General features: G+C 41.8%; 1 protein-coding gene across 1 annotated transcript in view; it reads right to left on the reverse strand.

Annotated features, from left to right (window-relative positions):
* The window catches only part of LOC104840818 (chromosome unknown open reading frame, human C14orf80), a 77,316-nt gene that overhangs the window by 21,443 nt on the left and 27,984 nt on the right, over positions 1 to 27,889 (reverse strand). Inside the window, exons 5-7 of the mRNA XM_010582048.1 lie at positions 27,500 to 27,598; positions 4,093 to 4,179; positions 968 to 1,180 (exon numbers count right to left, since the gene is read on the reverse strand). Coding sequence (XP_010580350.1) covers positions 968 to 1,180; positions 4,093 to 4,179; positions 27,500 to 27,598 — 399 coding nt within the window. The remainder of the gene's footprint in view (positions 1 to 967; positions 1,181 to 4,092; positions 4,180 to 27,499; positions 27,599 to 27,889) is intronic.

The raw sequence follows: 27,889 nt of genomic DNA on the forward strand, positions 1-27,889 counted from the left end.
AATCCTGTCTACCAAAATTTCAATCTTTAAAAAAAAAAAAAGCCACAAGCAAAAAAACCCCTCTCACGAGTTAATACAGACACAAAATAGTGATACAGCATTTTTGTTACTGTTCTGCCTGCCCCAACTGTTTCCTTCACTTTTTCTCCATCCACAGGTTTCATAGATTCTCTGGTATCCTTCTTTCCTCTTGATGCCTGAAAAAAATGACTAGTTTTTATGCCTGCATCTTCATCGTATCTTCTCCTTGTGCCAGCATGTTAATATTCAGATTCACCTTCTACATCTACATTAACAGCTGCTTTATTTATGCCCTACCACCCCCTCTGGGTGCTTCCCAGTGTCTCCCTATCCCTATGTCAGCAAATACCATGTACACTTCCTTCGTATCACCTGCTTTCCTCCACAGCCAGCCTCCCACAGCCAGTCTGTTCTTCCACCAAATCTTGTGCTTAGTCCCTTCTCTCACTTCACAGGTTTCAAATCCTTCTTATTCCTTCCCCCATCAGACATTTCAAAGACTACAAACTCAGTGAAAGAGGACAAGCTCTGGCCTCTCCCACCCTCCTTTCCCTGCAAATACCTATCTTCATTCTTCTCACTATAACCATTACTGATGCTTTCAACCTGCTGCCTCTAGCCCCTTCAGGGGCTGCCGTGATTTCCTCCTCCTCTTCTTTTCTCTCCTCTGCAGACCCTATCCTTTGATGCCTTCCCTTCCAAAAGAGCACTTATTTTGTTTCAGCACGCTGCCTCTCTGGGACAGATGCCTACTTTGTTTGAAAGAGCACCCGGCATGCTGTGGGCATAAACAGACAAGTAACTGTAGATCTGACATCCAGATTGCAGCAAGGTTGACACAAAGCAGCAACAGGGAGGCTGCCCTAGGATGGGCGGTAGCAAAAGAGCTGAAAAATACAGGATCTTAAAAGTCACTAATGATCAAGTACACCACCCAAAGCCTTACCTTCTCACACCATGCAGCCTTTCGGTGAGTTACAAGCTTATGCAGTTGGTCACGGAGAGTCATTAGATCTCTGGATAATCTGTCAATTTGCCCAGTCAGACTGACAGCCCAGGGGCAGCACGAAGTCACCTTTGGCAGCCCGCTTTTCTCTACATGAGTGGCTTGGGACTTGCACATATTTCCCTCTTCAGCCATATTATCTAACACAGTTTCCTAAAGGAAGAAACAATAAAAGTTACTTTTAAGCAGGAGCTAAAATGGCTTCCCCACACACAGATCTTCCTGGTAATTCATAACTAGGAATTCACTGCTGCCATCTCAGTATACAGTTGCTGCACAATTTCAGAGTTATTTTAAGAGATAACCTCCTCAGTTCACTATAACATATTTCTAAGTTAACAGAAAACTTATGTTGCTAACCTAGCTTATTTTAGAAAGCACTGCATACTGTGAGCCACTCTCCACTGCACTAAAGCATAAAGTAACACTCATGGCACAGAGATCATCAGTACTGTAGAAGCTCTAGATATGCCCCTTCCCCTCATACTCTGAGGTTGGATGCACTTCTATGGTTACACTGTTCAGGAGAGCCCTATCTGCTATGTGGCACAGTAAGTTGTAACACCCATGGGATCACTTGTGCCTATGTAAAACTCTACAAGTTGCAGAACCCCAAGAGATCCCTGCTCCAGGCTGGTCAGAAGCTATTGTCAGCTCTGCTTGACCATGACCACCTATAATTAATTCTGCAACTGCCTTCAGAGATAGCAACCATTATTTGAAATACTCAAAAAATATCAAATAACTTCAGAGTCCTTGAAATGCATGTACCTATACACCATGGTGCACAAATTATGTAGAAACACAGTTTTCAAGCTAGTGTAGCATAGCATAACTAAAGGACCCAGACCTCCTCACTCAAAGATTATTAAATATTTATTTCCATATTGTTATCAAGAAGACATTAAAATAGGAGAGGTCATAATCTCTTTTAAGGACATAATTTGTATTCAAAATTATCTTTAGAAATTGAAGAAGTAATTTGAAACCAGTGAGAGGAAATTCAGCAGTTGAGTAGCATGGTCTACACACGGGCAAGGAAAAGCCAAACACGTAATTACTGGCTCAGCAGCAACACTGCTGGAAGAGATGTCAGAAAACCAGAAGTCACCAATGTCATACTGTTAAAGTCAAGTACCATTTAGAACATATAAACACAAGTCTCCATGATAGAAGAATGCTGACTGTAACACTGACATACAGGTGAGGCACTTGAAGTTAAACACAGACAAATGGGAGGGAAACTCCCATATGAGAGCAGTGACAACAATCAGAAGTTTGAATGAATGGCCTACAAGGAGACATTAAGAGAACCAATTTTGTTTAGCCTAGAAACGGGGACTGGGAAGGCAGTGACACGCTAACAGGCTCCACTTACATAAAAGATTGCTATAAAGAGGATGGGAATATTTTTTTTTCCCCTCCCTCTTTCTCTCTCTTCTCTGCAGGTAGGTTAAAAACTCTGGCTTAATTCACAGCAAGAGATTTTTAGGCTCATACAAGAAAAAACTTTGTAAGATAACTAAGAATGGCAAAAGACACCCTACAAAACCTCCTTTCTCAGTGAGCATCAGCATTACAAATTGGCACAAAGCAGCACCGAGGCCAGCGGCTCATGCTGACCAAAGGCCCAGCTCATGACAACGCAGACATGTTCTGGGCACCGACAGGCTAACAAACTGCATGGAAATAAAATAAAGGGGGTTTGGGTTTGTTGGGTTTTGGGTTTATTTTTTGTTTTGGTTTTTTTTACATTTGAAATTCATTAAATGACAGAATTCTAAAGTAACATTACTGCAGTCACTCCAGTTGCTGTAGTTATGTCATGCTCCTGCCCACAGCCATCAGGAAGACCTGGCAGTAGCTATGCAAAAATCATCCCATCCATCAGATCAGCAAATGCAAGACACGGGTTAAGTGGAAAGACAAAACTACTGTATCCTTAAAGCATATCTCATTCCCATACATCCTACAGCATCTGGGAACAACCACCATCATCAGGTGAAACAAAAGAAAAAGGCAAATTCACCATCCAGCCTATTGAACAATTTAAAAAGATGTGCTGATCAGGTTTTTTGCAAGTATTTATTCAGGACTTGACTCCCAGAAGCGCACTAACACAATACTACCCACACCGTTCAGCACATCAGAGGCAAACGTTTTGGTGGCTCCACTGATGTGCCATAACACTTGCAGATGTATTTTGCCTATTTGGAGCCAGGCTTATGCTAGTGTTGATGCTTTCCAAATAACTGTAAGATGGTAGACACGTAAAGCAAAAAACATTATAGAACTAATGGCAATTTGAATGGCTCTGCACTGGAAGTACTCTTCCAAGACAGGTGAGGTAATTTTACACTCCTTTGCCTTGCTTTTAGTGTAGAACAAGCCATATGGGCAATCAACAGTCAGCTCACTGATTCTCAAAATTTTGTAAATTCATATGGCTAATGTGGTGCTCTAAAGAATTCTTTTCAGCAACTGCGAATGGGCAAAAGTTGTAGAGAGAAGCGAGATGGATGGTACCGTTTACACTCACTTGAGAAATCATAAGATGCACAGAGAAAGGCTTATTGATTTTCTTATGATCATTCAACACAGTTCAAGGGGAAATCAGCAATTTCAACACACTATTTGGCTGGGAAAAATGAAGTTGTTTTCAGTATCAGCTGTTTGCAAATTTAGTTGTTCTCAAGTCTGCAATAAAGCTTAGAGGCCCTCTTCTGAAAAGCCATTTAATTTTAAGAAAATGTACGATTGCTATGTTTAAAAAACATTAAAGGAGATGAAGATCAGACATTTTCATTTGTGTTAACTATATGAAATTCTGCCACTCTGCCCTGCAATTCCTCAGCTTAGCTGGGTGAGTCTTACTGAAGAAGACAGAGCGACGAAGGAGAACTAAGAAAACATTCCTTACTTTACCATAGGCTTTTTTCTTTTTCTCAAGTGCTGTTGAACAGTTGGTTTGCAGCATTTATTTTTGTGGGAAGGGGCCTTTGGAAGTGGTCAGCTATGTTAGAGTCAAGAAAGCTGCACCCTTCAAAATCAGTTTGATTCATTACCATCCACTGCCAGTAAACTGGTTCCAGTTGCTTCCACTCCAGAAAGGCTTCTAGTTGCATGGTTTCAAGCTCCAGAAGCTGTAATAGCTACAGGAAAGGAGACAAAGGAAAGAAAATCAGGTAAACTTGGTCACCAGTGAACTAAATGAAATGTGTGCTTGGTCTGAAGTACAAAAAGAGTGTCAGTGGTACGTGGGACAAGACTGGGTTACTTTACAAGAACACTGTAAAACCAGCTGCGGAAGCATGATGTGAAACACTTTTCCCAGCATCACTGATTTATTCCTCACCCCAAATGTACAAATAACATCAGCTTTTATATACATAAATGTGAGTTTCCATATTGTTTTGAAGGATCAAAGAGCCATAATTCTGATATATTAAGGCCTAGATGCATGACCATCTTCAAATCTTCTATGCTACTTGACTACCAAAATAAGGTAGTTTCGCCAAGAGTATTTTTTTCATCTATCCATTCACTCGCATTTATCAAGGCTGTAAGGTCTAAACACCTCCTTCTCTTCCAGGCCATGAACAGCCTTCTCTCAACTAAAACTTACACAGTTGGTCTTTGACTGGGTCTCCTCATATTCAATAGCAATGACCCCAACTGCGATATACAGGTACCTCCACTAGTCCAATGTATCTCCTTCCCATGCTGCTCCCACACCTGTAAAAAACTCAGAACTCCACTATCTCCAGTCCTCTCTGCCTCCTCCCCCAAAACCTTTCATCAAATGGAGATGATCTCTGATGCTCTGAAATAGCATGGAAGAACTCCCTCTAAAAATGTGTTTTATAAATTGTCTGATCTGCTGCATGAGGAATCCCTCCCTTTACCTGAGAGCACCTGAAGGAGAGAGGTTATGCTCCAGCTACATGAATTATAAATTTTTCATAAATATATACATAACACACATGTATGCACACACATATGTGGAGAAAGAGACACTCCAAGACTAAATATTTATATATCAGTAAAAAAAAAGTTCTTGGAAAGAATGAGAGATGAACAAATTAGGTATAAATCAGAGCTTACCAGCTTTAACAACTTCAGCACTGGCCATATATTTGAAATGAACAAGTTTAACACCCATCTTGACACCAAAGGCAACTTTTTAAGATGACACACAAACAGTATATGGTCTCAAAGAGAATGACAAGGACCAGATCGTGACCAGTTAAACCCACCTTATATAGACAACTATCTTCTGCTAGCTTTGTTGGGTTTAGTTACTACATAAAATATAACTTAAGTAACTGCAAAGCTTGAGTTGACTTTGTAATTTTATTATGCAGATATAACTTGAAGATAAAGAAATCAAAGAAAGAAATGCACTTTGCAAGAGTAACTGCTGGAAATTATGAGCAGTTTGCTCTAAAACACTGCTGGATCCAAAATACAGTTATTACACATTTGTTCGCACAACTGACACTTGGCATTAGGCTTAATGACTCTGCTAGTTTCAGGCTCAGCTGGCATATGAAAGATGGAAGAATGGGTTTCTGTCTCCTTTTTTCTTTTCTCCTTTTTTTCATAGGCATATCTACAGCACAAATGGCTTACATTATAGGATCTGATGCTGGCAATAAAACCCAGGCAAAAAGTTGATTAAATATTCAGGCAACATCTAAGTTACTTGATTTTAAAGTAGCTTTGTAATGTGGTCATGAGCTGCGTTTGATTGCGGTATGAACGTGTCTTGTGACAGCTAAAAAGGGCTGAAGGTTGGAATGGGAAGCTTTTAATTTTAAGCCTTGGAGAAAAAAAAAATCTTAGTAAAAACAGTCATCATCTTTAGTTTTAGTCTCACTAGAGGAACTCCTGAATGTTAAAAAAACCATATGCCACTTGCTTTCACACCACAACTGAAAGGATATAGTTCTGAAACACCACCAGACCTGTAAATGATCTGCTGGAGTTAACTGACCTTAACAACAATCAAAGCTTTCTGAGCAGTCTCCTAATCTCAAGTCTTTCAGGATCGTTTGCATTTGGGGCATTTTTTTTTTTTTTTTTTTTTTAACTGCTCCATTAGTTATACAAAACTTGAACAGCTCATTTGAAAGCATTCATCTGACTCACATACTTATGGCATCCTCACCTTTCTCTAAGGTATTACCACCCTCGGAAATATCAGGCCAGCAACTATGTGCTAGATTGTTTCAGCCATAAATCAGTAATGGGATGAATACACCACTCATCCTAGGAGGACAGTTTTCAACCTAGCTGGAGTGTGCCATGAAGCGTTAGGCAGCCTGCAATAGCCAACATTTGAGTTTCTGCCCCGAGGGACTGAAGGCACTGTTCCTGGATGCCAGTATCCTCTGCCATCCTTTATATGGGTCTTGCAAGACTCTGATGTTATTGCAGCATAGAGAATAAAGCAAAACACAATAAAAACTAATGTACTACAAGTATCCTTGAGATACCTTAGCAAAAACCATAAAAACAAATAAACGTTCAAGGCGGGGATGGAACAACGGATTGTATGTCTGCATGCCATGAATTTGGTCACAAGGACAGTCTCCACATGACCCCAGGGTGAAAGGCTTTCACTCAGACATACCTGCACTTAGCAAACGAACAGCTATCTATATCAGCCAGCTTCTTTCCCCCAACCTCATCCTTTACTCAAGCTTCTCATCAGCATTTACTGTTAACTAGACTATGCATTTTGTGACTTTGAGGTCAATGGCGTACATTTTCTTAGGTCATTCATCACAGTCACGCCACAGCTGGTATTTCAGCTGTATTTGCAATTGTGGAAACCAAAGCCCAAAGTGTACCTCTGCATTTTCCACAAACATAGTACCTTTTTTTATTCATTTAGTACCAACAACAGTTCACACAGAGATGCTTTTATATGCAATGAGCAGTTCCACTGCTGCTGCTACATAAACCTCTCAAAATGTAAGACAAATTTGCAAGCTGCAACTAAAGCTGCCTGCTCATTTTCAGTGACCTAAGGACCCAGATGTTGTCATGCGTCCTAATGAAATTTAAAGACTAACATCTGCAGAAAAGCATTAATTTTGTCTCATGAACAAAGTGAAGCAGCAAGTCAAAAATGTGCCTCACGTGGATATCTAAGTGATGCTTAGGGATAACGCATGAGAATTGTCTTTCCCTCCACACAAAATTAAGACAACAAAATCCATTTCCTTCATTCTTCTGGAAGAAGTTACTGCTCTAAAATACTTACACTAAGAGAAAAAGTAATGACAAATTCAAATTGCTAATCTCTGTGGAGAAATAATTCCATAATGAATGCTGAGAGCAAACACTTTGCAGTAACAACTTCTCTAAACCCTTGTAAAGAAACCATCGCTGGTGCAAACTACTTGCAAGCAACAGCTTTGCTATAGAGGCTAAACTGTGCTTAACTGAGCTGTCTCAGAGCAGGAAACCTCAGACTGATGCAGAAGAATGCGAACTCTGTAAGGAACATGCCTCGCTTGCTCTTGACATGTGGCTGTGATCTCCAAAGCCAAACATCCAGCATCCAACGCAGCTCACGGACCTCAGGAAACTTTGGGAACTTCAGCTGCAAAAGACCTAGGTGAAAACATTTTCTAGGTGGTTTTGGATACTCAACAAGAGGCCAAAGTTGAGCCTCTTTGGTATCCACAAATCTAACTCACACCAAAATCTTTAAACAAACATATTTGTAATTACTTTTTCTGTTGAGATATTAATCTTTTTCATATTATTTACAAGCTTATTGCTAAATTCATTGATGCCTGTAGACTGTTACAGAAATCAATATTTAATAATTTGCAGCATAATGCATCCTTTTCATAGGCTGAGTTCCAGAGAGCTCCCTGCAACAAGTATTTAATCTCTGATGTCCACAGATCATAATTCAACTACCGTATCACTGGCAAGAGTATTTTTAATCAAAAATTGCTCTGCCTAAATATTCAGAAATCATCCTATTGTTAGACAGACAAAAACAGTCTTTCAGCAATAATTATGTTTCTTGGCTCAGAGACAAAATACTGCTGATTCATCACCTATTCACGTATGACTGTAGATAGAAAACTTGCATTGGACTCCAGATCACTGCAAACCTCACTCCAAATGCCAACATCTCTGAAGTATGACTCAAGGCTCGAGACAGGGTTGGACAGGGTTGGCTTTAGAATGAAAGCCTAGCTTGGGATAGTATCAAGGATTATTTCATACTTTTATTTGTTTAATAGGAAATGGCTTTATTCAACTTGAATTTTGGTAATCTGAATACTAGTTCTGAATATCTAACAAATGCAGGAGAAAAGGTAAGTGGAGAAGTTCCTTGCAAAAATGCAAAGAATGGGGTAAACACTCATGAAAATAAGTTACACAATTTACATTACCAGAAGTAAACCATAACCGGGATTAAGGCTTTAGAGACCTAACCAAGCATCAGATGAAATAAACAAATTACAAAACAGCTTCATCTCTGCTACTAATACAAAACTCCCTTACCAAAAAAACAAGCAAATAAGAGCCTCTTGGCAGGCAGGCTGTTAGGTGGATGACATTTGGTTTGAAATAGCACATACTGCCCAAATTGCACTTTAGCAGAGCTAAGTTTTGAGAGCCCTTCACCAAAAAAAACAGAGAAAATCTTGATGTCACAAACATCTCAGGCTGGGACAAAAACCCAACACTGTAGGTGGTCACACTTAGTGCTCCAAGATTCAATTCCACATTGTGATTTCTTCAGAAGCAAAGCTGGTTTAAGACATTCCCATACACTCCTTGAAGGCTGAAGCAAAAATAAATAAGCCTGAAAACTAGAAAGTCACACTGGAGTAGTGTGAAGTACAAGCAGCTGAAGAGCAAAAACCAACAGACCAATAAGCAGCCTCTAGCCACAAGGCAAATAAAGATCTACTCGTTATTTCTCTGCTTGCGAAATACCACTGAGGGCTGCGAGAGCAGGAGAAACACTGCAGCCTAACTATTACAAGGTGGGTGGATCAGAAAAGCTCCTGGATGACAAAAGTAGATAAGAACTTCTCCCACTGCCAGCTATGGACACCATAGGGACCTTGACCAAAACACTAGCAGGGATGGGGAAAGGCCCTCTGTGGCTCCAGAAGCAGGTACTTCTGCATCTGCTGAGCATCATCTCTTTTGGAATTGTAATGGTTTGGGGGGGGCGCTTTTTTTGTGGTGCAGACCGTAAGGGAAAACAGGATTTGGATCTTTTGCAGAAGATAAAATACACAAAATACAAAACACAGCAGATTAGGGTGGAGGAGTTTAATTCCAGATGCTTGGATGTATGCAAAACCTCCAACATCTAAAAAAAATATGCGACTTTTCCCACTCACCAGCACCAGTTTTATACCACCATAGCTCAACTTCAATTGAGCTATCTCAGTTTTACATTGCTGAGAGCAGGGAATCAAACCACTAGTTAAAAACTTAAGTGACAAAGATCATCATTATAAAACATAATTGCTATTTGTAGAGGGATTTAGAAAACAGCTGTTTAAAATGAAACTGAAAGAAAATGGAATTTAAAGCAAACAAAATGAGGCATTTGGCACATAAAAATTGTACTACAGCTTTCACATTGATAGGCAATGAACTGGGATGTACTAACAATGACATTCATTTGCAGAGGAACAGGTCAATGAATGGACCACTTTGCATTTTTCCCTGTAGAAACGGCACACGTTAAAATGGGGAAAAAAGATCAGGAAAAAGAAGACTGACGTGTGAGTTTTATACTTTAACTGCCAAGATCAAGATGTATGAGAATGGAAGAGGTACACATTTTCTTCCCCAAAGGTACCACTGATTTTGGGTGCCTAACTTGGCATACCTGAAGAGCCAAATTTTCAGACAGTACTAAGTACCTTTAGCTGAATATATGCTCAGTTAAAGCACATCCAGTAGGTACCAAAAATCACAATTTATTTTAGAGAAGTCTCAGCCAGAGGATTTCAAAGGAAAGCACCAAATTGTATAACAGTACTGCCTGACAGCTGTTCATATTGTACTGCCAACCAGAACCCCCATGTAGCTGATGTCAAAAAAAGACCATTATTCATCTGCTTTTATTCAGACTGTTTCTGTACACGAAACAAAGCATTATCCATACTCAGGTTTTTTCTCCCCCCCCCCATATACTTGCTCATTTTCCTATATTTTCAACAGACCACAAAAACGCACATAGAAATCAACAGGAACAAGCAATTTCTAATTTGCTTTTTTTAACTCATCTGAAATCAGAATTGTTGGTACACTTCTGAACAGTACCGATATCCTGGTTTCTGTATGTTTCCACACTGGATGTTACTACACCAGGAAGAAGAGCTAATCATAGGAGGAGCATTTTCCTTCCTTTGTGTGTGTGTGTTACGACTAAGTTCAGCAGGGGAACTAACCCTTTAGGTTTTACCCTTCCCCCTTTATTATCCCATCCATCCTTGCCAGCAGCTTATGATATCCACCTACTGTGCCCTTCCTTAACATCCTTATCCTGCATTTGGCAGTGAATAAACAAAAACACTATTCTTATACAAAGCCAAAGAAATTTTTTTTTTTTTTTTTAAAGAAAAAGCATCAACCTGTATTGCAAACATCTACTAAGCCAAGAGGTTGGCTTTTTTGCTTCCCTTGAGCTTTAGTATTTTCTCTTCAAAAGGGCTATGTAGCACAAGTTGTGCGCAAGTGACATCTTAAACTCCTGTAGGGGCTTTTCCATATGGGTTCATCTAGTCTCAACTGAGTACACCACAGGCTGCCAGTCCCAAAGGCCATGCAAGGCTCCCAAGCCTCCTTTTCCCTCCCTGTCTGCTCCCTGCAAGAACAGGGGCTCAGAGGCACAAATGAAGTGCTTTCCTGGTGCAGACCTTCCCACAGGTGCCTGCCAGCTCCCTGCTACCTTCTTTGCCTACTGGCCTATAAGGACCAGGTGGTCCTTAACCTAGGACTGGATGAGCAGTGACATCCAGGGCTTCCCCAGTTCTGCTTCAAGGGACAGCTCATCAGGGACAGAGCTGCATGGCTTCACCTGCACTCCCAGGGCACCATCAGATGTACATCATGACTAGGACTGGCTTGTACAGCATCCACAGCAACAGAAACCCAACCTCTAAGCACTAACAAATATAAATGTTAAATAAAATTTAGCTCTCACCCAAAGACAGAAAAAGAAACATAAAGAAGAACGGCTTCCACCATTGGAGACCCAATAGCACACAGAATTATCACAGATGTTCATGTTAGTTAAACAACGAATTTAAAAGTTATTGAATATGTGGATTAGTCTAAGCTTGCCAACTTGATATGAATACAGTTTCTCTCAGCCTAGCTCTTCTTTGACAAGCCGTCATAGCCTATCATGCATGCAGGTATTTTCACACATTTTAAAATATGCATTATTGACTAGAGAAACTACTAATTTTAAAGTCTGCTACAGTCTCCCTTATGTCAATTCATTTCTCCTCCTAGTCTCTTAACACAGTGCTTTAAATTAAGCAACAAACATATTTAAAAAGAACCACAAATCCGAAACCACTTGCAAAGCATGAGTAACAGCTGATTTCCTATATAACTCCATTTCCTTGGGTATTTAAAAAAAACAATAATACCTGCCAGCAGAGCCAAGTTAACATTATGGATTATGGGCCAATTGCACACAAAGTTTAATTTTACAAGGCTACAAAAAAAAGCCCTACCAGTACCCTCCCAATCTGAGCTGCATTCTCACCTCTAAAAAACAGAGTTCCGTTCAGTTCAGCTTTCCAGCAACAATTCAGTTGTGACCAAAGCCACTGCAATATATGAATTTAACTGTAGTTTGCTTCTTCAACTAGCATGAGGCTGCAGAATGCAGTGGTCCTGTTTTCCTTGACTTTCTGGATGGGTTAAGTGTCTTTTTGATGCAGTAGTGGATGCAAGACAGAGGTCCCAGCGAGGGATCACAAGATCACCATAGCTCTGGGGTACTTCAGGATCAGCCTTCATCAATAGCTGTATTTTGGCACAGGAGAAGAGTGTCAAGCCTGAAGTCCCTTTTCTGTTAGAAGCTGATAACTGATTTCTCTTTTGGATGAAAACAGTAACAGTAAAGACTCCACAAGCAAAGATGCTCTGCACTCTCTAGTGGCTACTGTTAGTGTCAAGGCACAATTCAAGAGATGGTTTACGAGTTTTAAAGCTCCCCACCTTAACATTTTTTTCCTGAGATTTAATTTGTTCCTTCAGGGCCCAATAACCCAGTTAAGATTCAGTAGGCTGGACCAATGAGACCCTTTCAGACTCCATCACCAAAGAATGGCAGCAAGTAAGCAACTCTCACTCTGAAGTCTCCTACCAAGGAAGGTTAAGAGCAGCATGACCAGGGTACTTTGATATGAATATGGAGACAAGACACACTTCTCGCCACATATGTCCCTGCACATCAGCCTCAGCTGACCCAGCTGATAAATGGGAATTTCATCATTCAGCTTACAGCCACAAGGTATGATGCTGGCACAACCTTCTCCATAGCACTGTATGGGACCACGGAGCCTGCCTGGCCTCCCTGTGCAGGCCCAAAGCATCACCTGAGCTGGGGCAGCTTGCTGCCACCACTGGGTTTGTTAGCATTTACACCAAAAATAAATTATCCAATGCCAACTGATGACAAAGCACCTCAGCGTTGTCTCTCCAGCTTATTAATTCCAGCTGCATTGTCTCCGGTGGAATTATATTATAGTATGTCACTGTCATTGTCACTGTCACAGCATTCAAACTATGTTAAGTGCGGCATAAAACAAGCAAAAGCACAAAAGCAGCAGTGAAACTCAGTACCATCCTATCAGTTTTTCTGTCACTGGCAATCACAACCAAGTGTTCGTATCAGTCAAGCCACACAGTGCAGTTCCCACTTCAGTGCAGTACATATCTACTGTGTTTCAGAGATACCTTCCTTTCTTATGGTGTAGGAGACTAAGGTATTGCTGCTACAGAGTCCAACAATTTATGGAGTCCATGATGAACCACTACATCGTTTTTCAAGGACCAAGAACTCTACATGCTTGGTCAATAAAATGTACTAAGTAATAAGTCATCCCAAAAAAACGGTGATGGCAACTCCAGAACTGCAGCTCTATTAACTCCTTTTTTTTGTATGGATAAGTTTAGCTGAAGGCAATATTAGTGACAAATTGCAGCCTGAGGAAACTTTCAGATCAAGGTAATAATGCCATGAGGTAGAATGATTTGCTTTAGTGTTGCTATATAATGCTGCCAGTTCTTCCAATGGGACACTAATTGCAGCCAGAGGCCACCTTGCTTAAAAAATAACTAAAGAAATATTTTAGCACTAAAACTGTCTGGAGTAATAAAAAAAAATAAAGCATCCTTCTCAAGAAGGGGCACTGAGAAAGTGAAATCAGGTACAGAGTTCAACAACTAAATGATTCATGGCTGGGTGACAAGCTAAGGCTCGTCAGCTGAAGAAGCTGGTCTCATGCTAACACCATCAGCTGCTGAGCAGAACCACATAGGTGAGAAGGGACCTCTGGAGGTCTCTAATCCAATCTCCTGCTGAAAGCAAGGTGCTCAGGGCTCTGTTCAGCAAGTCCTGAACATCAACAACTGAGATGTCATCCCTTCTGAAGGATCTAGTTCCAGAGTTTGACCACCCTCATGGCAATTTGTTCCCCTTATATCTGGCCAGAATTTATCACGTTCCAACTTGTGTCTGTTGCCCCTTCTCCTGTCCCAGCACATCTGTGAGAAAAGCCTGGTCCGTGCTCCAGACCTGACCACCTCAGTGGCCTTACTGGACTTGCTCCTGTATGCCACTGTCCTTGTACTGGGGGTCCCAAACCAGACACCCATTACTTGGTCTCATGAGCGCTGGGCAGTGGGACAGGATCCCTCCCTTTGCCCTGCCAGCTGCGTTCCTGCTAACACAGCCTGGGATGCGCTCAGCCTTTGCTGCCTGGGCACACTGCTGGCTCCTGGGCAACTTGTTGTCCACCTGGATCCCCAGGTATTGGGTTTGGTTTTTTGGTTTGGTTTTTTTTGCAAAGCTGCTTATTAAGCAGTCAGCTCCCAGCCTGTTACACTGCAAGGGGCTATTCCATCCCAGATGCAGGCCTTTGCACCAGCCTTTACTGAGCTTCCTGAGGCTCTTTTCAGCTCGTTTCTCCAGCCTGTCTCAGTCCCCCTGAACAGCAGCGCTGCTCTCCAGTGCATTCACTGCTATGCCCAATTTGGTGTTATCCACACACTTGCTGGTGGTGTGCTCCATCCCATCATTCAAGCCATGAATAAATGTTAAACAGCACTGGCCCAAAAGCTGATCCCAAAGGCGTTCCACTAACAACCAGACACCAACTTGAGTTCAGCGGCCCAAACAATTTTCCACTCACGCTACCAGTCACTTATCCAGCCCATCTCTAACCAACACAGTTATAAGGATATAAGGATTTTCCTGCAGTGATACATAAACACAGGCACATTTTCTGTCCCTATCTGCCTTTCTCAAAGCTGTTTAATTGCATGTGTCTGCCTCTTTCTGGGATGGGATGCTCCACACTGCTTTGAAAGGGAACCGCCAGCAGGATCTGAGGGGAGTGTGGAGGTGAAAAGCGCCTGTCCCAGAGCAGGCGGAACTGAACCAGCCAGTAACAGCAGGCATCAGATGAGCAGAAAACCATCTGACACTGCAGACAGTTGCAGGGAAGGAGAAACAGAGGAGATTGTTTTGATCATATTCATTCTTTGAGATTTAAAGCAGTTTAGCTCCTGCAGAGGCTTCTTTCTTTCTTTCTACAGCATGAGGAAGAGTCACTCCGTATGTTTCTAGCCTCTCCAACCTCCCTAAATTAACTCTCCCACAGGTACCCATTCATCCCTTCTCCTGTCATCAACCCCAAACTTCCAGCCTGACCTTGAGCTGCTTCCTGGCTCTGGATATTCCTTGTCCATCTTCCAGACAGGATCTGGAAGCCAAGCCCCACTGCTTCTGGAAGGGGGGTAAAACCTCCAGCAGCAGTACAACAGGGACAACCAGGGAAGTTAGGAGAGGAATACCTCACCCAAGACAACTGGTCTGCTGTCTGCCCCAACAGAAGACCACACAAAGCATCCAAAGGCAAGTCATTTATATTTAACTTTTCTTCAAAGTCATCCCTTCTAAAATTGACTTGAATCTGCCTTAGAAATACCAATATACATTATCTTGCACAATTTGATTGCTCATGCTTGTACAGTGCACAGCTGGCCATGGCCTTTCACTTTCCTAAGAAGGATCAGGAACTCAGCTACAAGTAGACACTGTCTAAAAGCAGCTTTGAAGCCATTTGACCTCTGTAATTCTTCCTGATTTTACACAGATGACAAGGGTTGCATCTGCTCTGCCTCATTTTTGCAAATGAGTACCTGATCCACTGTTTCCAACAGGTTTTAATAACTACTATAGCAAACCATGTTTTATGTGAGAAATGTCAGCAAAAGAACTGAAAATCAATTGCCTACGGTATTTCGGAAGGAAAATGATATGGCAGCCTACCCCCTCCTTCTGTAGAGTGAATCATTAAAAAAAAAAAGGCAGGAATAAAATTCTTTGTTCCTGCCACGCAGCACGGGGTAGGCAGCACATGCTGTCACTGACAGTTTCTTTGCTTTCTTAGTGCTTATTCTTTCCTTGTGATGAAATGTGAGAAGGACAAATGATACCTAAATCACCGAGAGTTTTTTGATTTTATTTTTAAATTGTTTTCTCAGTAGCCACTCTCCTACTCTACAGGAAATACATAACAACAACCAAATCACCCTATTTGTAAGACAGTATCCTCTGCTGCTCCAGTACTTGTAAGGAGGGGTTCCCATGTACACAGCCGGAAGAAACAAAATACAACAGCTTTTTCCAATTTCAATAACCTTCAATGTACCAAGCTTCAAACTAACAGATTCTCCCAGAAAAACAACAACAAGTAGTAAGTATTCTGGATTTTAAAGGTGATCTAGGCAGTCCCGCTAAGAGGACCAAAACACTTTAATGTATTGTGCTGAACATCCTCACACACAAGGAAAACGTGCATTTCCCAGTACAGCTCATCCTCCCTGCAGGCTCTGAAACTCTACCCATCCCAGTGTAGCAGATTTCATTGTGCAATGCACCGTGGCAGGCACTCTGCTCCTGACATTATACCACAAAAAGACCAAACTAGAGCGATCTACAGAGAAAAAAAATAAATCTTTCAACCAACACAGCCCATGGGGGTTTAAAGCCAGTTCTTGCTCCATCATTCAGCTTAGCAATATCAGGGCACCAAAGGGAAAGCAGTAGTCTAGGACTGGGCAGGACTCTCAGACAGGGTCAGAAAGCCAGCTCAGACCAGCCAAGTATCACTGATGCGCTCCAGACCCTGCTCATCATACAGCAGCAAAGAGGCTGTATTTCATTTGAGCCTTCGTATAACCTTCATATTAAATCCATCCTTGCAGCCTCTACTCTTTCTTATTTGAACAACCACTATCAAAAAATCAAGTACTCTGGATCATTCAGCTCCCTCAAGCTTTCTTGTGTGAGCCTCCAGGCCTCCTGCATTTAGGTGCTGGAGCCCCATATATAATTCAATATGTTATCAGATCTGCTCTCCTCTGCAATATTAATGTCAGCTCCCATGTTAGTTCCCACCAATCTGACTACCACGCATGTAAAATGTCTAAAGTAACTGTGGCTGCAACAACAACACAAAACATTAAGTAATTTAACAGTGGGAAAAAAAGCATTGGCTTTGACTGACAGTGTTGTTCCGAGCACATGGCAGTAAGTATGTTTTACACTTTTAATGCACAATCCAGCAAGACAACTGCTAAGGTTGGATACTGAAGCATTCAAAGTTAAAAAGCACCAGAATTCAAGCTGCCTAAACAACACTAATTTGACCATCCCATGTGTATAAGGTCTAGAGTTACATGACCAAAATATTTCCCTTCATAATCTGTCTCACCAAGGGCATGGAATGGCTGGTGCTCACTCCACAAGCTATTCCTTTTCCTTTTAAGTTGCATATTATTCTGCCTATTCTTCAGAGGGAAGCCATGGACTTATTTGCCATACATCATTCAAATCCCATTCTGAAGACAGAATTTTTATCTTCCACATAAACAAGTTATCTTTCCTAATGACCCATGTGAGATGAGATGATAGTATTATAGTTGTTTTACAAATGGGAAATGAAAGCAAAGAGATGAAAGTAAAATGCTTCCATTTCTTTTGGATGCCTTAACTGAGACTTCCGAGACCTGATTTTCAGTGAATTTAAAAATTACTATAAAGCACTTCGTAGATACATCTACCCAGAGCAACTCAACAACTTGCAGGGATGCTTTAGGTAGTTTTCAATGAGTTAGTTCCTGAGCCAACATAGCCATGGCACACTGCCTTGGCAGATCAGCTCTAGTGGAAGAAACCAGGTAGCTGGCCCAGGTTGCATTAAAGTACACCATTCTACCTACTCTAGCATCCAGCCTAATACTTCAGTGGAGCAGTGCGCTGCAAGGACCTACTACACCATCTGGGGTTAAATCTGACATTACTAGGTGATGCTGCCTGCACTGCTGAAATTCTTGAGGAGCTCCAAGCAGAGGTCCCACCAAGTTCAGTAGCAGCTAGGAACACTTAACATATCCAGCAGTCAGATCTCTGAGCATCAAATTGGGCACAAAAAAAATGTGAACATCCCATCTGCAGCCCACCATGGAAAGTCTTGCCGTGGGGAACTTGAGAACCCAAGAGCACAGAAGTATTGCAGATCTCCAGGACAAAGTTCTACTGCCTCAGCTATTAAGGCTTCCTTCCTCTTCCAACAATTCTCCCACTCTTAGTATTACTTCTTCACCTTCATGAACCACTTTCTTCACCACAGCTCTGACTCAGAAACAAGGCACTCTGCTCTCTGAATGATACAATAGTTCCGGGATAAAATATCATAATAAACATACATTACACTGCAACATTGTACTCCAATTTAGACTATTAATATCTTTGGTGTTTTTAGAAAGACACTTTTGAAAATTCCTCCTGCAGCATCAGAGATATCCATTGCATATCTGCAGGATCATAACCTCTAGAAATACTAGATACTCTTCAGATTCTCGGGTCGATAGACTAACTAGCAGCAGTAGTAGGTTGTCCACTTGGACCGTCACTGGAGGGAGATGACATTTTCCTGCAAGTAGGAAATTTCTCAGAATCCCACAAGAAGCAAGACAGTGATTCATGTCTTTAGACAGACTCATCTTCCTTGTTCACAGCTCCTTGTCCTAACTCTCCTCTCCAGTCTTGACCTTACTGTCCATATTCAGCCCCTCCTGCTGCAGCCATTCTTCAGCACCTCACTCAGTCTCTTTTCACCCAGACGATCTGAATTCTTTCACATCAGAGCCACCTTGCCTCCCAATGCACTCATGCAGGCCTCTTGTCCAGGGGTCTCTTCCAGCTCCTGACTTCACTGAACAAGAGCCAGAGAAAAGAGGCTTTTCTTCTTCTTCGTCCTATCCCTTTCCTCTGCCTGTCCAGCCTGCAGCTCCTAACAGACTCAGTCCATGTACCCCATGTTCTTCAATGAATAATGATAGAATGGTTTAGCAAAAAGCAAGTTAAAGATAGGAAGAGAGGAAAACCTGAATACTTTAAAAGGGCAAAGCATTTACTATTTTTATTCAAAGTGCTGTGGCGAGCATAATTATGCAAATTCAAAAAACTTGTCATAATTGACCTTTTCAAAACATGTGTGTCCATGGGTCTAACATACAATTCATTGCTGAACCCTGAAATTTATTAAAGGTCAGCAGTTCTAGAACTTCTTCTCATTTCATCATTAAATAACTTATTTAAGATGCACGCAGCAGCAATCATCAGTGAAAAACAAACTTGCTTAGAAACAGGTAAAAATTTTGATGCATTGTGTTAGAAAAACCTGTACCTTTAAAAAGTTCTGTAAAAGGAAAAGAAAAAAATTGTTCTGCTACAGAATCTATCAGCTTACTTGCTGTTCTGAAAATTCAACAGTGCCAGAATCCAAAGATTCTGGTCATCTGAAGCCGTGGAAGCAGATTTAGTAAATGGTCAGAAGTCACTACTGATTCAAACTAAGTTTATTCTGGCAGTGTGTAGAGTAAGTCTAAAATCTCATTGTGTTTAGATCCTTTGGGGCTTGGCTGTCTCTTCTGCCCTATTGCTCCAAGAACTGTGTCAGAGACCTTTGTATTCATTTGGGGAAGACTGTTCTCCACCTTTCCGATCTCATTCGCAGCAACATGGTCTCTCCCCACCTTGAAAACTGGTTCATGATACAATCTTTCTACGAAAGGCTCACAGAGCCTCGCATAACACCTAGTAAAATCAATCTCCATGAAGATTTCTGTGGAGTCAACACTGGCCAAGGAGGGATTTCAGACAGAACATGCACAGAAAAAAAAAACCAAAACCAAAACCCCCACATTTTCACAAATGCTCACAAGCCCCGATGCAATTACTCTTGAACTTTATGCTGTGTTATTTTTTTATGCAGGGTCCGCTTGAGAAATTTCAAGTATTTTTCTTCCTTTCAAGAAACTGAAACACGATAACAAATAGACAAAGCTGTCCTTAATTAGAATGGTAGTGACAACACAAAATACTGGTCCTATTCCATGATAGAAATGACAACTATGGCTTTTACCAAGGGAATGAAGCAATGAACATATAAAAAGCTGACGGCCAGATCAAACAGAATTAGTTGCCAGAGCATCACAGAAGATAATGAATCTATGACAATTTATACCAATGAAGACAGCTTGTCCTTGAAGCTCAAGGTCATTTTTTCAGAAAAGAACAAATCTTTTTTTCTGAAATTTGCATGCAGTACAAGCCTTCGCTTCCTGAATTAATCTACACAGCAGCATCACGGACTATAGCACAAATGTGATTTTTTTCCATTGGTATCTACACACTGAGAAACGTGTTGGTTCAACTGCTTCTTGTACAACAGATGGAAGGACATCATAAAATATCAGATGGTCCCCTAGCAGGCTCTCAGAAATTCAAATAAGGTTACATATCCTTCACCCCTACCATACACAAGAGCACAACAGGGTTGATCACAGAAATACTATAACTAGCACAGGTCTGTGTCAAATCAGTAATGTGACACAATGTCAAGCTTAGCAGCAGGGTTTTAACTGTTTATTTTCATTTAGCACCTGCCTGCAGCATCTGTCACCAGCAGGAACATTCCACGAAGTCTCAGACAACCAGCACAAGGACACCAAACATAGCCTGGCACACAGCAGCTGGAATTATCCTGCCATAGTTATTCCATTTTCATCCAAGATGGTCAGTAACTTAGGATCCATTTCTGGAGATAATGCAGTACCATAGTTATTATTCAGTAACCAGATGAGTAACTTGTATTAGATAACAGACTTCACTTTTGCTGCTCTGCCTTCACATACATTCCAGGAGGTGGTGCTGTCACTCGGACAGAATGGACCAAAAACTCTCACATGGCATTTGTGTACTGAATATACTGGTTGATCTTACCATTTAACATGCCTATGCAGACAAAATATTTCAGCAGATCAGGAGGACTTTGTGCAAGTAGTGCAAAAGCCCACATGCGTATGGGCATGACGCAAACTGAAGACTCAAATTTCATGCAAAGTAACTAGTAAATGCACGTTCAACATTTTTGAAAATTCAAAGCCTATCAGTTCCTAATGCTCCCAATCTGAACGTACTTGTTCCGAAAAGAACAGAAGCTCTTCAGTGCTTTGCATGAATTCAAACCATGGGCTATTACTCACAGAGAATAAACCTGTTGTCACCCATCTGTAACAGCCAGCTGGGACAGATGTTTTAAATGGAAACTGTTACAAGATTTAGGGTCCACAATCAACTTATCTTACAACCTGATCGTTTACCCCTTGAATGTCCCAATAAGAAATTATGGAGTCCCATCTGACTGAAGGAAGCAATACACTTACTGTACATTGGCTTCCTTCCCCAGTACATGAACAGTCCAGAAAGCAGACCAATGCTATGCCCATATCATCCTATCCCATCCCACCCAATCCCTGCTGCTTGGAGAGCTAAAGCTCACCTGAATTTTTTATGGGCATGGAATTGACCATACATTATGCATGCAAAGTCAGACAGACTATTTGTTTTCTCTTATTTACTTGCTACCAAGGACCTTAGTTCCTTAAGCCAAATAAATTCCCTTTAAAACGTGTTATTGATCAACAAGTATAAATATTTTTCATAAAATTCTAAAACAAAATTATTACCTATTCACATCCAAGTTCTGTGAATTTCTTTGCATGTCCGTCTGGCAGACAGCTGCATTATTTATTTGCTGTCACACTCAGTAAATTGATCTACTGGCATTTAAAGGTGTCATCTTTACTCATTACAATTTCAATGATCACTCCAGCACTACCAGCATTGTACCAATGACCTGAGTTCTGACTACAACTTTTAATCTCTGCTAATCACAAAACCTGCAAGACTGAATTCCACTTATAAAGCAGTATATCAAGAGACAGAAGAAACCAAAGGACTAGGCTTCTTTGCTTCAAAGTTCATTGATCTCCATATGGTAACAATTTGATGAGAAAGTTAATTTAATGACTCTTAAGTGCAACATACATTTTTTCAAGCTCAAGGTAAAACATCAGAACTGGTGACACTGCAATGTAGAATTAAGGTAAATGGGCTTCATAGACAAGAATGGGATTATATTATGCTCACAATGATGAAACCTACCCAAATAGTCACACATCACAACCACTGTCCTCACAGTCACAAGAGGAATGTGACAGCATCCTCAGAGATAGACCATACTAACCTGGAAAGTTTGGGGCAGATGTTGCTTACCCCGAGCCACATCTTCTGCATGTTCTCCCCAGTACACTTCCAAACTATTTTAGCCACAGTGCCAGTGACCAGAACTCCATTTCTGCCCTGAGATATTTCAGGCTGGCAAATAACAGCAGCTGCCCAGCCCCATACAAGTTGACATGGGGAACCATTTAAAAATGAGCACTACCAATACAGCTTGGAAAATCTACCAAAACACAAGACATTCAAGATGCTCTAGACTATGTTGTAGCACACCCTAAGTGATACACACAAGAGGTTTTCAAGAAAAGACACAATGAACATCCAAGGTCCCTAGCAATGTACGGGCTGTGGCATGCTGCTGTGCTGTAATTGTCCCCGATTTGCATGCTCTAGCACGGCCTCGCAGGCAAATGGTTCCGTAACCATCACCACTGACTGAGGCCCTTCTGCTGAGAAAATGACTACCAGCTGTGATGGGTTGACCCTGGCTGGACGCTAAGTGCCCACCAAAGCCATTCTATCACTCCCCCTCCTCGGCTGGACAGGGGAGAGAAAATATAACAAAGAGCTTGTGGGTCGAGATAAGGACAGGAGAGATCACTCACCAATTACCGTCACAGGCAAAACAGACTCAGCTTGGGGACAATTAACTCAATTTATTACAAATCAACCAGAGTAAGGTAATGAGAAATAAAACCAAATGTCAGAACACCTTCCCTCCACCCCTCCCTTCTTCCCGGGCACAACTTCACTCCCGGATTCTCTACCAAGCCCCCCAGCGGCACAGGGGGATGGGGTTTACGGTCATTTCATCACCACATGTTATTTTCTGCTGCTTCATCCTCCTCAGGGGGAGGACTCATCACACTCTTCCCCTGCTCCAGCATGGGGTCCCACCCACAGGAGACAGTCCTCCATGAACTTCTCCAACGTGGGTCCGTCCCATGGGCTGCAGTTCTTCACGAACTGCTCCAGCATGGGTCCTTTCCACGGTGTGCAGTCCTTCAGAGCACACTGCTCCAGCGTGGGTCCCCGCCAGGGTCACAAGTCCTGCCAGAAAATCTGCTCCATGGGCTCTTCTCTCCACAGATCTGCAGGTCCTGCCAGGAGCCTGCTCCAGCGCGGGGTTCCCACAGGGTCACAGCCTCCTTCGGGAACCCACCTGCTCCGGCGTGGGGTCCTCCACGGGCTGCAGGTGGAGATCTGCTCCACTGTGGACCTCCATGGACTGCAGGGGGACAACCTGCCTCACCATGGTCTTCATGGGCTGCAGGGGAATCTCAGCTCCAGCGCCTGGAGCACCTCCTCCCCCTCCTTCTTCACTGACCTTGGTGTCCGCAGGGTTGTCTCTCTTACATGTTCTCACTCCTCTCTCCGGCTGCCGTTTTCGTCTGTCCCAACTTTTTTTTCCTTCTTAAAAATGTTATCACAGAGGCATTACCACTATCACTGATGGGCTCGGCCTTGGCCGGCGGCGGGTCCATCTTAGAGCCGGCTGGTATAGGCTCTCTCTCGAACACAGGGGAAGCTTCCAGCAGCTTCTTACAGAAGCAACCCCTGTAACCCCCACGTTGGGCACCAAAAAGGACTGTGGTGGGTTGACCCTGGCTGGGCGCCAGGTGCCCACCAAAGCCACTCTATCACTCCCCCTTCTCAGCTGGACAGGGGGGGAGAAAATATAACAAAAGGCTCGTGGGTCAAGATAAGGGCAGTTTAATAAAGTGATAGCAAAGGTTGCACACAAAAGCAAAGAAAAACAAATGATGTTACTCTCTACTTCCCATCAGCAGGCGATGTCTGGCCACTGCCTGGGAAGCAGGGCTTCAGTACGCGTAGTGGTTGCTCCGGAAGACAAAAATGCCCCCCTTCCGTCTCCCTTTACTTAGCTTTTATATCTGAGCTGACATCATATGGTATGGAATATCTGTTTGGTTAGTTTAGGTCAGCTGTCCTGGTTATGTCCCCTCCCAAGATCTTGTCCAGCCCCGGCCTGCCGTTGAGGGGGGCAAAAACGTTGGAGAGACAGCCTTGATGCTGTGCCAGCGCTGCTCAGCAGTAGCCAAAACACTGGTGTGTTATCGACACCTTTCTAGCTACTGATGCAGAGCACAGCACTACGAGGGCTGCTATGGGGAGAATTAACTCCATCTCAGCCAGACCCAATACACCAGCACCTTTCTCACGCAACACTCTGCAAGGTAGGGAGCGCTCAAAAAGACATGACAGCATATTGGGAAAGAAAGGACATACATGTAGAGGTCAAGAGCTAACATAAGCACACGCACGTACTTCAACTGGAAATTGAACACCGGCTGAAATAACATCATCTCCCATTCACCAACACCCCTGGGCAGCTCAGGAGCTAAACACAGCAGTGACCTGCAACTCACAGCCACACACATATATATATAACCACAGCCAAGCCAAACCGCAGGAAAAGTTGGAATTTTGATCATGCCTCACCAGAGAAAAACGTAATTAAAACTATTACGCTTGGAAAGCTTCCAGCTCTATGAATCTGACAAAGACATTTACGATGATAAAAGAATAATAATGTCCAGTAAAATCCCTGTACATAAAAGCACTAAAAGTTTTATAGTCAGAAATCCAAGGGAAGAACATTTTAAACAAGTTAATGTGCAACTTTTATAGAAAAGCAGTAGCATGACTTTTCCATTTCATAAACTGAAGTTCAACTTCACAGCTATCTGTATCCTATCACACTTCTCCTGTCAGACTAAACATCTCTTGTTTTATTCCAGGTCAGAGCAACTTATCTCACAGGATATTTTTGATGAAAATGAACTCTAGGCTTCAATAAAAACAGCCCAATGTCCCTTCTGTGATAACTAATTTTTGACACTTCAATCCACTTTGCATTTCTATCCTTTGAAGGATGCCTAACATGTGAAGGAATTCATAACACCATCCACCAACAGGGGCGCATTACAGTAAGACATATTGACATGCTTGCTCTTTTTATTGATCCATGCAGCAGGTTGTTATTTGAGGTAACATTAACAGAAATGTCACATTACTTAAAGAGAAAAAATTATTTCACAGTTTTTGGAAAAAAACATTTGGCAGAGTGCTGCCATCTGCACCAATATTTGAAAACCAAGCTATTCAAATATGCATAATTTACTTAATCTTATCAAGATATTTGAAAATTAGAGGCTTTTTATTACATTTTCCAAAGAAGCATCACTTTGCATATCGAGCATTATATCCATCTGGAAAACTGATGCTTGAAACAGCCTTGCGTTTTCAAGTCCACACCACCTTGTTATATCGGGCTCTTTATACATACTGAGCATACGACTTCTGGAAGCTGCTTTTGGGAAATAAGGGTAAGGGGAGACAAAAACTACAAAGACTGCTCAAATGATGACAATGAGAATTTTAAGTCTTTCAAAAATATGTATACTGAAGTGTTGTGATAATTTCCTGCAATTTTTCCTGTTTATTTTAGAACTGGGCACAAGAGAGCAGCCTAGAGGAACCCTGTTTCTTGAAAAGGTTTGAGAGCTTCAAGAGATTAAGAATTTCACAGCTGATTATGTTGACAAACAATTCCAATTTTGGACCAGTTCAAGCAGTAAGTGACATAAGAAAAGACTTTCCAACACACATGCACTGGCACTGGAACCTGTTTGGGATTGCACCTGTTAGAGCCTAGGAGCTGGAGCTGGAGACTGTGGCCACTCATAGTTTATTTGAAGAAAACACCTTCTGCCACCCTGCCTGTGTCACTCTCAGTGATCACCCTTGTTTTGAAGGGGTGTCCCTTGTTTCATATATTTGCTGTTTAAGCCTGGGAAAGGTGGAATGAAGACTCCACAGATTTTAACTAAGCAACATAGCTGCCCACAAAACCTTCTTGACTATAGCCTTTTACCTAAACACAATATTTAAAATACGAAAAGATTCTTTCCATTTTATCCTGAGCCTCCACTGAACAGCACACCTGAAGCAGACATCCAGGAAAGGATGCAGCATGCAAGAAAGAAAACTGGAATGATTCATTAGCAGTGCAGTCAAAACCAAATAGGCTTTATTAGAGTATCATTATGCTGTACTGTAACAGGTCAGCGACATATTCAGGGTAAGGCTTTGCAAAAAGGTAGTTGCAAAGTCCTTCTACATAGCCTGGAAGTTTCTAGTACCAGCCCACCAGACCTTTCTGAACATTTGCTAAGCTCTGGAAGACTAGGAAGTATAGGCTTCTGAGGACTGTGCTGCTGTGTGTTCTGAGCTGCTGAGCAAACCGTAGGAGGGGGACTCTGAAGCAGGAATGAAAAAGAAATCTCAAGCTGACTTAGCCATTTGATCTAGAAAAACAACAATTTTCCAGGAAAATGTTCTAAACAGCTGAACCTTATCAAGAGGCTGGATGCGAACCATTCATCCAAGGAATGCTCAGTAATGAAAGATTAACATGCACTTTACAGGGTTTGAACGTAAGACTATCTTCCATCTTCAAATTTACTTTTCTGAATTTCTTTGTGCATGGTATTTACAATGCCCACTTCTGTTCTTAAGGTAGCAACAGAAGGAATATCTTCTTTGACTAAACAGGTTTGGACAGACTGCAGAAATTTGCCAAATACTGATTTTGTTAGGGCTGAGCTTAAAATTTCAATCTTGTTTCAGTTTCACATAGAATGAACTTTTACAAACTGATTTGTAAAACAAATGTATTATATGGTATTAAAACATGTGAATTGTACTACTTCAAATAATAAACTGAAACATCTATGATAGTTGAGTATTTCAGAACAGCAGAGATATATACTTAAGAGTAAAACAGTACACTAGGAAAAATGATATTGTAAGAGATTCTGTCTGAACACATGAGGAAACACTTTTTTACTGTGAGGCTGACTGAGCATGGAGCAGGTCACCCAGAGAAACTGTGGAGTCTCCATCCTTGGAGATATTCAAAAGCCATCTGGACATGGTCATGGGCAGCCTTGCTCTAGGTGACTCTGCTTGAGCAAGAGGGTTGGACCAGGTGACCTCCATAGGCCCCTTCCAAACTCAACCATTCTGTGCTTCTAAAATATTTCTCAAAATAAAGCCCCTTACTACTAACCAAAAAGGTAGTCAACTTGTATAATTTCTGGAACTAATGAATGCTAGCATCAGATGTGCTTTGGCTCTCCTGGAGACATAAATCAGATCACTCCATGTTCTCACTGATAACCCACTCAGGCAAGGTCACAGGCAGGCTGAGATGTGGTTACTGGTAGTATACAACAGCAGTCAGCCATCTGATCTAGAATGTTTCATTCTACAAGCCTTTTCTTCAGTGGCACATTCAGTCAGGTCTCTCCCCACTCTGTCTACCAGTTTTTACAAAACTTAGCCTAATACTTTTGTGTCTATGTTCTATCAAACTGGAAGAAACTATTTGGTGAATACAAGCTGTAAGTGAGGAAACTGACAATTCAATATATAAGCCCTTATTTCTGTTGGAAACCAAGTTAAACACAAGGAGTGCAGTCTTCTACTGAACAATGTTTGTGTAAAGCATACTAAGCATCCAAGAATTACAGGAGAAGCATTACCTGTTTGTAGTTCTCTGGTTGTCTAACGAGATCTGTTTCTGTGACAGAAAAATGTCCAAGGGTCTGGTCCATATGGGAGCCACTAGTGAATAAATGGATCTGCAATAGATTCATTTAAAAGATATTTGTCAGTACAAGGACCAGATCATCAACAACATCATTAGCTACCATCTAACAGCTGGATGGATTGGAATGGTGATGTGAACCAGTGGTTACAAGCCCATTCCCAATGGACAAGTACAAATGTAACTACTACGACCAATACAAGAGAACTTTTCAAAACGGGCCGCAGGAAATGATGATCATGCACCACAATCATCTTATAAAATGGTCCATCTGGTATTGTTACCAGAACCACATGCAGGAATTGCTACTGCTGCTGCCACAGTA

Source organism: Haliaeetus leucocephalus, unplaced genomic scaffold (genome assembly GCF_000737465.1).
Source record: "Haliaeetus leucocephalus isolate CR32 unplaced genomic scaffold, Haliaeetus_leucocephalus-4.0 Scaffold76, whole genome shotgun sequence".
Classification (NCBI taxonomy): Eukaryota; Metazoa; Chordata; class Aves; order Accipitriformes; family Accipitridae; genus Haliaeetus; species Haliaeetus leucocephalus.